The following is a 10000-nucleotide window of genomic DNA, read 5'->3' as shown; positions in this document are numbered from 1 at the left end:
AGAATCGACGCTGCTGCTGGATGATGCGAAGAAGTCGAAATCAAAGAAAGCGCCAACGCCCGCCGTCACAGACACCGCCCCACCCGAGGTGACACAAGCACACGCGCACACGCGCACACGCACACATGCACATTACACTTACGCACACGAGATGATTGCTGTGTTGTACACCCACGCACCTTTCTTCCCCTAACCACCACCACCACCACCACCACCATCAGGGCCAGGTGTTTGAGGATGCGGGGACGTTTGTGGTGCTGTCGTTTGAGTTCACGCGTCCCCTGATCCGCCAGCGATCGCCATCAGCAATCGCCGCTCGCGTGTCGTCGCTCATTCCCCCGCGCGACGTCCGCCCCTCTCCGCTCGTCACCGCACAGCAGGTCACACACACGCGCGCCGCTTCCTGTCTGTCTGTCTGTGTCTGTCTGTGTCTGCGTCTGCGTCTGTGTCTGTGTGTGTGTGTGTGTGTGTGTGTGTGTGTCTGTCTGTCTGTCTGTCTGTCTGTCTGTCTATCTGTCTGTGCGCAATTGGTGTCACATGCACCATGGCTCATCCTTACATCACCACCATGACCACCATAATCACCACCGCCGCCACCACACCGTGCAGGCGCTGGACGGGTACAAGTCGCGTGTTGCGGCGATTGCAAACGACCTCGTCTCGCAGCTCAGGGCCGCACAGCAGGCCGACAGTACCCTCTCCCAGGCAGACGTACGTCTTCGCAGTCGTGGTGACGGTGGCACTGGAGGCGTTTGCGTCCATGTGTGTGCGTGTGTGTCTGTGTGTGCATGTGTCTGTGTGTCTCTGTATGTCTCTGTCTGTCTGTCGGTCCGTCTGTCCATCAGTCCGTCGGCCTCCTTTTGCGTGCGCCTGTGTGTCTGTGTGTCCACATGTGCCCGCCCCAACTCACCTCGCCACCATCACCACGGTGGCTGTGCTGCGCAGGTGAAACAGCGGGTGCTCTATGACCTCAACACGAACGGCAAATACGAGGCCTTCAAGGAGCAGCTCAAGCAGACTGTCATGACCCTCGTCAGAGAAAAGTTCGCAACTGTCAACGAGTAAGCTACACTCTCTTGTGCAATTGTGCGTGTGTGTGTCTGTCTGTGCCTGTGTGTGTGTGTGTGTGTGTGTGTGTGTGTGTGTCTGTCTGTCTGTCTGTCTGTCTGTGTGTCTGTGTATGTCTGTGTGTGTGTGTGTTTGTGTCTGTCTGTCATCTGGTTGTGTGTTAGTTCCTGTTGTTCATTGCTCCTGTTGACCAGTCTTCACTGACCTCTTCAACTCCAATCTCACCACCGCGCCTTATCTCCACCCCTCCACCTTTAGGCTGCACAGTGCGCAGGGGCGACAGGAGTTCCTAAGCAAGTTGTACGTGTATTTGACGACCCAAATGCACGCCACGCTCAATCGGGAGTTCTCGTTCAACCGCCCGTCGTCCGCGGGCGCCGTGGATGTCCCCATGGAACACGTCATGCAGTTTGCACGCGAGAGCGAGGTGCGCTGCCGTGATGACAAACTGTAGTGGCGATGATAACGTTGGCGTTGGTTGCATGGCTGCTCGACTTGTTTATCTGAGAAGCAAGTGTGTCTGCTGTCACGTGATTTCGTTCCTCATCATCACCATCACCATCACCATCACCGTCACCGTCATCATGGTAGGGTTTGCTGAATCTTGACAAGGCGCAGGCGCTGTGGGACGAGTGCACGCAGCGGTTTTCAAACGACGCACAGTGCTGGTTTGAGTACGCAGCTTTCTCAACACGCGTCGGCGACACATCAAAGGTGTCCTGTCTGTGTGTGTGTGTGTGTGTGTGTGTGTGTGTGTGTGTGTCTGTCTGTCTGTCTGTCTGTATATGTACACACTTCTTTATGTACACCTCCCTTCCCTCCTCTAACCCCCCCCCCCCCGTACCTACCTAACATCCATCTCCCCCCTCACGCACCGACCTAATCGCCACCAGGCTGAGGAGTGTCTCCGCCGGGCCGTGAGCATCGACCAGCGCCACGCGCAGTCGCTCGCTCTCCTCGGCCTCATCGCCGTACTCGACGGCCGCGCACACGAGGTGGGCATGATGATGGTGGTCACGGTGGTGGTCGTGATGGTCGTGGTCACAGTTGCTCGTGGTCGCGGCTTTTCCCCTTGTCATGACCATGAAACAACATGAGCACGTGCTTTTTATCATCCATCTATCCGCCCACAAACGTCCAATACCGCGTGTCCGTCATATGGCATCCCTGTTCCATGTGTGTGTGTGTGTGTGTGTGTGTGTGTGTGTGTGTGTGTGTGTGTGTGTGTGTGTGTGTGCTCGTGTTCAGACCGAACGGTTCATGCGCCGTGCAAGAACGACACAGCCGATAGGAATTCGCTCGTTAGTTCTAGTTTACCCATGGAGAGGAGTCCATCAAGGTCGGCCGACTGTTCCTTTGGAGCATTGCAAACTATATTGGTACTCCCATTATGGCCGCCGATCTATCCTCATTTGAGCTTAGGATTATACACTCCGTAAACCAGAAAGCCATGGATGGGTCGTACAGTGGTGAAGCGGCCGCGTACAGATTCAGCGGTTTGGAGCTTAATGGCCGCAATTGATGAGGGAAGTCAGAGTCCGCTTAGCACGTATATCCCTATCCACGGCCACGATGTGTGTGTGTGTGTGTGTGTGTGTGTGTGTGTGTGTGTGTGTGTGTGTGTGTGTGTGTGTGTTCAGGGTTTGGATCTGCTTGAGGCGGCCACGTCCATCGATGACTCATCAGAGCTCATGTGGACCCTCCGCTATCTCGCCGTCCAACACGTGAGATGATCACAAGACAGGGGCTGTCTCCCACATGTTTCCGATGTCTGTGCATGTCTCGTTGTGCACCCGCATATGCCTTCACCGTCCCTCCGCCAACCTCGCCACCATCATCTCTCCACCACCTGTCCAACTGCAACTACGACCACAGGCCAACCCGGACGATGTTGCTGCGGATCTGCATCTCGACACGGCCATGAAGAACTCCATGCCGCGTGCCGGGCACTACACGTCGTGTCTCCTCCTCGCTGCAGACTTCCTCGCCTCCATGGGGCTCCCCGTCCTCGCACAGAGGTGCCGTGCTGTGTGCTGCTGGCGATGACGTGCCGCGATGGTTTCGTAATTGTCGTCGTTGCCGTCGGTTTTGTTGTTCTTGACCAGTCCCCGTCGCGCCACATCAATTCACACACACACACACACACACACACACACACACACACACACACACACACACACACACACACACACACACACACACATACACACACACACACACACACACACACACACATGCACTTGTGCCGACGACAGTGCGGTTGCGGGCCACATTGCGATGGACGGGGTGTGCATTGGGACGCGTCTGATCGAGGCACGCCTCGACATCATGGACCCCATGTCAGACTCATCAAAGGTGTGGGGCACACGGACATGCTGCAATGCCATGCAGATAATGGGTGTGAACGGTTTTGAAGTCGCATCGATCCTGCCTCAGCAACAACACCACCACCACCACCACGATTAACACTGACGAGCTCTTCATGTGTACATGGTACTGCAATTCTTCAGGCGCAGCAGCTGCTTGACGCGTGTCTGTCGGACCAATTCGACGATGCGGACCTGTGGGCGTGGCTCGGGCACACGCAGTACCCGCACCATCCCGACACAGCGCGCTCCCACTACGAGCATGCGCTTGCACTCGAAGGCACGACGGGTGAGGAGGACATTGTGCGGCTGCGGCTCGGACGCATCTATCTTGCAGAGGACGACTTTGCACTCGCCAAGGACATGTACCTCAGGTGAACACCGTGGCCGGGGGGGGATATGCTTGCATGTGCGTGCGATTGTGTGTGTGTGTCTGTCTGTGTGTTTTTCTGTGTGTTTGTCTGTGGCTGTGTGTGTGTGTGTGTGTGTGTCTGTGTATGTGTGTGTGTGTCTGTGTGTGTGTGTGTGCGTGTCTGTCTGTGTGTTTTTCTGTGTGTTTGTCTGTGGCTGTGTGTGTGTGTCTGTGTGTCTGTGTATGTGTGTGTGTGTGTGTCTGTGTCTGTGTGTGTATCATTCCCCATCACCCACGCTTTTCCCCGCGTGCCCATCCACAGGACGTGCAACCAGCGCCCGTCGAGCCTGGCATGGCTGGGTCTTGGCGTCGCCTGCTATCGTCTCGGCCAACTGGAGGACGCCGAAGACGCGTTGGCAGAGGCCAACATGTACGACCCGCGCAACCCAACGGTGCGCAACCAGTGCTGATCGTGTTGATGTGGTGGTGTGGTGATGTAATTGCTCCTTCCATGTTGTTGAATCGTCCCAAGCGTGCAGCATTTCGTATTGTTAACGTTGTACAACCCCCACCACGGCTCATGGCGCTAATGCATGTGTGTATCTGCGTTGTGGTGTTCAGGTGTGGGCGTATCTGTGTCTGATCTGTCTTCGCACGGGACGCGGGCTGGAGGCAGAGCAGTGCTTCAAGTTCGCCACAAAACACAACCTCACAGACACAAGCCTCAAGCAGGAAATCGAGGTGTGTGTGTGTGTGTGTGTGTGTGTGTGTGTGTGTGTGTGTGTGTGTGTGTGTGTGTGTGTGTGTGTCTGCCTGTACCTGCCCTTGCGCTCAGACCCCGCTCCCCCCCCCCAACCATAACCTCACCCAACCTGCACCCCGTCATGTTTATCAGCTTGAGATGCAGGAACTCGGCGTGGAGCCAGCACTCGTGGCATGAACCCACACAACCATTATGCCTGTTGCGTCTGCCCAACTGTTGTTCTGTTGTTCTGTTGCTGTTGCTGTTGTACATACGATTGCACCACCACCACCACCACCACCACCATCACGCCCCCGCCGCTGTGTCAGCTGCCACCTGCTGCAAGCAATGGATAAATGGCCACAACCTCCTCATCCGTTCGCGCCCCCTGCAATTCGAATGGGCATTTATTGCTGACAATCCTTCGTGCGCATGACATATGTACAAGCGGCGCACAGACGTAGTAACAACCTGAAGACTGCACCTTCACCACGTTCACCATCATTACCACCACAATTATCATCAACATCATTACCACCAACCAACCGACCAGCCAACCACCACGCGTGCTGCTATGCGTTTGAGAACGCCTTCTTGCTTGGCGGCTGGCGAGCGAGTGCAGCCTTGATCCATTCCTTCTTCTCAATGTCGCCAAACCCCCTCTGCACGAGGTATGCCTTGACGCGCGGCGTGTACGACGGCAGCGCCTGCAGTGACTCCACCTCAAACGCCGCATCGTCGGACTTGGCCTGCTCCTGCGCCCGCTTGCTCTGGTGGTGGTGGTGGTGGTGGTGGTGGTGGTGGTGGTGGTGGGAAGAGAAGGGTGAGGTATGGTGTGTGCGTGCGTGTGCGCGCGCATGTCTGTGTGTCTGTGAACGTGTCCACATGTGTGTGTCAACGTGTTCACGTACCCGCTTCGACTGGCGGTCCTCTGGCCGTCCACGGCGGCGTCGTCTGCTCTCCCGATCCTGAACATCAGGTGGTGTCAGTGGTGAGACAACACGCAGTGCGTTTCTTCACTTACACACACGCACACACACACACACACACACACACACACACACACACACTTAGGCACACACGTAGGCACACACGTAGGCACACACGTATACACATGCGCAGGCACACACCACACAAGCAGAACAACAACGCTACGCTTCCCCCCCCCCAAGCCCTATCACTTGCACACCTCGTCTGTCTGCTTCTTGTGCAGCTCCCGCCTGGACATGGTGTACAGGGCAGGGCCCCACTCGTCAGCGTCGGCGACACGGAACACCTCCTCCGCATCGGCGACGGGCGGTGCGAGCTCGGGCACCTGTGACTGCAGCAGCGCCTGCTTTGCCTGCAGCACTTTCTCGCGAATGGCCACGGCGATGCTGTTGGTATACGTAGGGCCAAGACCCAGGTCGCGTGTCAGCGTCTCGGCAAAGTGCTCGGGGGAGTTGAGCGGGTTTGAGATGTCCCACTCAAACTGGTCCACAAGCTGCGTCGTGCCAACTTGCACCTGCACAGCCGATGATCGAACATGACGAACCAGCCAGCAAAGGCAGCGAGGGGAGGTGGGAGTTCCGTGTTGGGATAGCGTGAGAAAGAGCACGCAGGAGGACGTTGTGGAAGACAACCGGCTGACCGCTGCGCAGGTAAAAGGGCAAGGATGCATGGTGTGGACGGGGGCATTGCATTTACCTCCAGTTTAATGATGATGTTGTCGGTCTCTGGCGTGTACTCCTTGAGAGCATGGTGAGCGTCAATCTGCGACTGTATTGCCGCCGCCACCTGATGTGTAAACAGCGTGGGCACCTCCAGATCCTGGCACAGCTGCTGGGCAAACTTGTACACCTATGTGTGTGTGTATGTGTGTGTGTGTGTGCGAGGGACCGCTGTGGGCATCATCGTAACTGTCTGTGGAGCAGGCACAAACGCAACAAACGCCTTTCAAATCCCCACAGCAATCCCTCACACACACACACTCACGCACACACACACGCATGCACACAGAGCATAAACGCACGCTGATGGATTTGTCCTGGGTGTTCCACAGGAACTGATCTCTGAGCTTGTGGCCATTCAGGTCGAGGTTGAGGGTGATGGAGGCAAGGTGCTCGGGTTCCTCGTCGGAGGTGCTCGCAAGTCCACACGGAGACCTGCCAGTAAGGTAAGGCAAGCATCGCCTCAGCGTGTGAGCGCTGCAATGGATAATGGCGCCAAATTGCCAGTCGCATGCAAGCGATGCTGCACACGCGCCAACGCACATGACAAACCATCACAAACGCAAGTGAAGAAGGAAATTACACACACATACACACAAACACACGCACACACCACACACACACATGCAAACTTACGCGTAGTAGGGCGCAAAGAGGTTGCGTGGACGGGCAGGCTTGAGTGGTTGCGTTGGCTGCTTCGGGATGGGAGGTGCGTGCGAGCTGCGGGTGAGAAGCACTTTCTCGTCTTTGAAGGTGGATGGCTTCTTGGCCACGGCTGGCAGCGGCTGCAAGTGCAGGCGCCGGTCGTCCTTCTCGAGGATGCACTCCACCTCCTCTGCCAGGAGCAGGGTCACGATGGGCGCGTGCGAGATGTTCCAGCGCTTGAGAGTCCCCCGCTCCGCAGTAGTAGCCTGTCGTCGGTACAAGGACGGGTACAGCTCAAACAGCTGCTCTGGGGACTGGTGGAAATACCGCGCCACTTCCACGGCCACCATGTACCGCGGCCCACCCTCGCACAGCTGGAACGAGCGTGGAGCATCGTCATCCATGTTGCAAAGGCGTGCGTGAAAGGCGTCTCCAGTGCGGTGACGGCGCTCGCAGTGAGATGGAGATCAGGTGCGGGAGTGCCAAATGCGCTGTTGTTGTCCTTCATTGTCGTTGTTGTTGTTGCTTTTGCTTCCCGCCAAACCAGCAGCTGGGACGATTGGTGGGTATCTTTCGCGGTATTTCTTGTGCAAATTTTCCTGACACGTCTACACAGCAGCCAGAGACGAGAGCAACCAGCACCAACCAACCAACGACCACCAACCGCTGCAGCCATGGTATGTATGCATGGTCTGTGTGGTGTATGGATGTGTGTGGATGTCTGTGTGGTGTATGGATGTCTGTGTGGATGGATGTGTGGATGTGTGGTGTATGGATGTGTGTGTGGATGTGTGTGTCTATGTGTGTGTGTGTTTGTGTGTGTGTGTGTGTGTGCCTGTACCTGTATGAAGTGTTATATCATCGCCTCTCACACCAACCTCCACCGCTCCCCTCACGTTTGCGACTGCAGCCCGTCAAGCCCTCAAGCGCCACGGATGTCAACCGCGGTGGTAGCGGCCCGACCCGCCGCGTGAACGCCGCAGCAGCCAGCCGAGCGTTAGTCTGGACCGCCATGTGTTCTTATTGCTGGTGCTGGTGCTACTGATGCTATTGCAGCTTAACGTTGCCTTTGTAACACGCCCTCCCCTTGTCGATTCCGACTCACACACCCCCTCCCCTTTCTCTCACTCGCTCGCTTTTTTCTTCCATCGCAATCCATAGCCGCGGCAAGGCCCCGAAGACTGAGGCCGTGCGCGCTCCCAGGCAAAATGCCGATGCCGCACTCATCTACAAAGAGGGCGCCACAGGCGCACAAGTGTAAGTCACGAGAAAAGCGATGTGTCTGTGTGTGTGTGCATCTGTGTCTGTGCATCTGTTTCTGTGTCTGTGTGTGTGTGTGCGTGTGTGCGTGCATCTGTGTCTGTGTGTGCGTGGGTGCGTGTGTATGGGTGCATTCACGTGTGTGTCGTTCTGTTTCCATCTCCATCTGTACGCGTTCTCTGCACGATTTGCCTCCATTGCTATTTCTCCTTCTCCTTGTTTCCCTGTACATTCCTTCAACTAACAAATGCTCACACCTTCCCCTTCTGACCCATTCCCTTGGCGCTTCGTTGTGCTTGCGCAGTGATCCCTACACGGTGCTCATCTTCAGCGTTGCCTTCATCGCATCCGTCTTCCTCCTTCACATCTGGGCCAAGTTCTCCTCCTAAATCACTGGCCCATCCACACCCACACCCTCTTCCTTCTTCCTTCTTCCCTCTTCCTTTGGCTCCTCCATCGACACCAACACACGTCTCCGTTGCCTCCACTTGAGACATGCCCGTGTCATGTCACTGCGATCTTCTGCGTGTGCCTGTGACGGGCTGCATCATGATCATCCGCGGCGGCGTGGGCGGTCATTTCGCTGTTCAAGACGCGCTGGAGACCCCTCAATCCAACCGCCTCCTCATACTCCTCCATCAGCTCTTCCACGATCCCTCCTTGTAAATCTGCCTGCCCCTACCTTGCATCTTCATGTTTTTTGTTGTTGTCCAGCATGTGTTCCGTGGTTGTGTTTCGCTGTTGTGCCTGCAAGCAAGCGTCTCGTTTTGTGCAGTGCAGTGCTATTCGTTCTTAGGCGCCAGTGTATTGTGGCTGTAATTGCTGGTCGTTGTTGTCGCCCTTTGTTGTTGTGTGTTTCAAGTGCGTCAGACTGGCTGGCTGCCGTTTTGCTTTTGTCTTCTTCTCCCCCCCCCCCTCTGCTCGCGTGCCCTTGAGCTGCCTGTCTGCCTGTGCACGCGTGATGCCTGTGTTGTTTGTTGCTGTTGTTTTGTTCGCCGCTGCCGGCGAGACGCGTTATCTTGACACGAAACAATGCACACCGCCATTGGGTCGCTGTCAGCGGCTTTGCGTATGCGTGGGTGTGCGTGTGGGTGTTGGATTTGTTTGCAATAGGTGTTGTATCGGTTGTGTATTGGAGAGAATGGTGGTGGGGAGACAAGTGAACAAGCACAGAGTGAGGGAACAAACACGCTTCGTAAGGGTTGCTTGGACCAACAACAGGAACAGGTGACATGGATATGGGACGACAATGCAATCACACGCTGGCAGCGGAAAGTGCTGCTGCTGTGACGTGTCTTGTGCGTCCACGTGTGTGTGCTTAGTCCTTGAGCTCGCCAGAGTCGCGGATGGTGATCTGCAACGAATATGAAGCGAGGGAAGGGAGGGGGAGTGAGTTGTGGTGGTCACTTGGAATGCATTCGCGGCACAGTAACCACGTCTGACCAAACACAAACACACACAAAGACGATACGTCACACAAACACACACACGTCACACACCACATGACATCACCTTAGCGCTTGTCTTGCCGGAGCGGCTGCCCTTGGCCTCGACCTTGCGCACAATGTCCATCGACTCGTCCGTCACGCGGCCAAACACAACGTGGCGGCCTTGGCAAGCATGAGGGTGGGGTGGGGTGATGGGATGGGGTGGGGTGGGATGAGGTGTGGAGCGAGGGTGAGGTTGTGCACTGGTATGCAATGCAAGAACAACACACACACACACACACGCACACACACACATACACACACACACAACACAAACACACACAACACACACACACAACACACACACACACACACACACACACACACACACACACACACACACACACACACACACACACACACACACACAC

General features: G+C 56.1%; 5 protein-coding genes across 5 annotated transcripts in view; 3 read left to right on the top strand and 2 right to left on the bottom strand.

Annotated features, from left to right (window-relative positions):
* The window catches only part of PTSG_08751 (uncharacterized protein), a 7414-nt gene extending 2502 nt beyond the window's left edge, over positions 1-4912 (top strand). The window contains exons 7-20 of the mRNA XM_004990078.1: positions 3-88; positions 222-380; positions 610-711; positions 946-1061; positions 1327-1495; positions 1660-1782; positions 1962-2063; positions 2709-2792; positions 2944-3086; positions 3324-3423; positions 3579-3808; positions 4109-4238; positions 4408-4527; positions 4682-4912. Of these exons, the coding sequence (XP_004990135.1) occupies positions 3-88; positions 222-380; positions 610-711; positions 946-1061; positions 1327-1495; positions 1660-1782; positions 1962-2063; positions 2709-2792; positions 2944-3086; positions 3324-3423; positions 3579-3808; positions 4109-4238; positions 4408-4527; positions 4682-4726 (1709 nt within the window). The 3' untranslated portion in view covers positions 4727-4912. The remainder of the gene's footprint in view (positions 1-2; positions 89-221; positions 381-609; positions 712-945; positions 1062-1326; positions 1496-1659; positions 1783-1961; positions 2064-2708; positions 2793-2943; positions 3087-3323; positions 3424-3578; positions 3809-4108; positions 4239-4407; positions 4528-4681) is intronic.
* Positions 4899-7395, bottom strand: PTSG_08750 (uncharacterized protein). Its single transcript, XM_004990077.1, has 6 exons — positions 6874-7395; positions 6540-6672; positions 6215-6367; positions 5718-6032; positions 5440-5496; positions 4899-5298 (listed from the first exon to the last, which is right to left on the bottom strand). Exons 1-6 carry the CDS (start codon positions 7284-7286, stop codon positions 5101-5103), a joined length of 1269 nt encoding a protein of 422 aa, XP_004990134.1. The 5' UTR covers positions 7287-7395; the 3' UTR covers positions 4899-5100.
* Positions 7396-7556: 161 nt separating this feature from the next.
* PTSG_08749 (uncharacterized protein) lies at positions 7557-8531 on the top strand (the record flags this gene model as incomplete). Its single annotated transcript, XM_004990076.1, has 4 exons — positions 7557-7559; positions 7793-7878; positions 8044-8139; positions 8447-8531. 4 exons carry the CDS (start codon positions 7557-7559, stop codon positions 8529-8531), a joined length of 270 nt encoding a protein of 89 aa, XP_004990133.1.
* A 117-nt stretch (positions 8532-8648) lies between these two features.
* On the top strand, positions 8649-9077 carry PTSG_12786 (uncharacterized protein; the record flags this gene model as incomplete). Its single annotated transcript, XM_004990075.1, has 1 exon — positions 8649-9077. One exon carries the CDS (start codon positions 8649-8651, stop codon positions 9075-9077), a length of 429 nt encoding a protein of 142 aa, XP_004990132.1.
* The window catches only part of PTSG_08748 (peptidyl-prolyl cis-trans isomerase), a 2723-nt gene continuing 1774 nt past the window's right edge, over positions 9052-10000 (bottom strand). Inside the window, exons 5-6 of the mRNA XM_004990074.1 lie at positions 9655-9752; positions 9052-9496 (exon numbers count right to left, since the gene is read on the bottom strand). Coding sequence (XP_004990131.1) covers positions 9461-9496; positions 9655-9752 — 134 coding nt within the window. The 3' untranslated portion in view covers positions 9052-9460. The remainder of the gene's footprint in view (positions 9497-9654; positions 9753-10000) is intronic.

Source organism: Salpingoeca rosetta (assembly GCF_000188695.1).
Source record: "Salpingoeca rosetta unplaced genomic scaffold supercont1.25, whole genome shotgun sequence".
Classification (NCBI taxonomy): Eukaryota; class Choanoflagellata; order Craspedida; family Salpingoecidae; genus Salpingoeca; species Salpingoeca rosetta.
The sequence above is the reverse complement of the archived record's forward strand: the minus strand, read 5'-3'. Positions and strand labels throughout refer to the sequence as shown.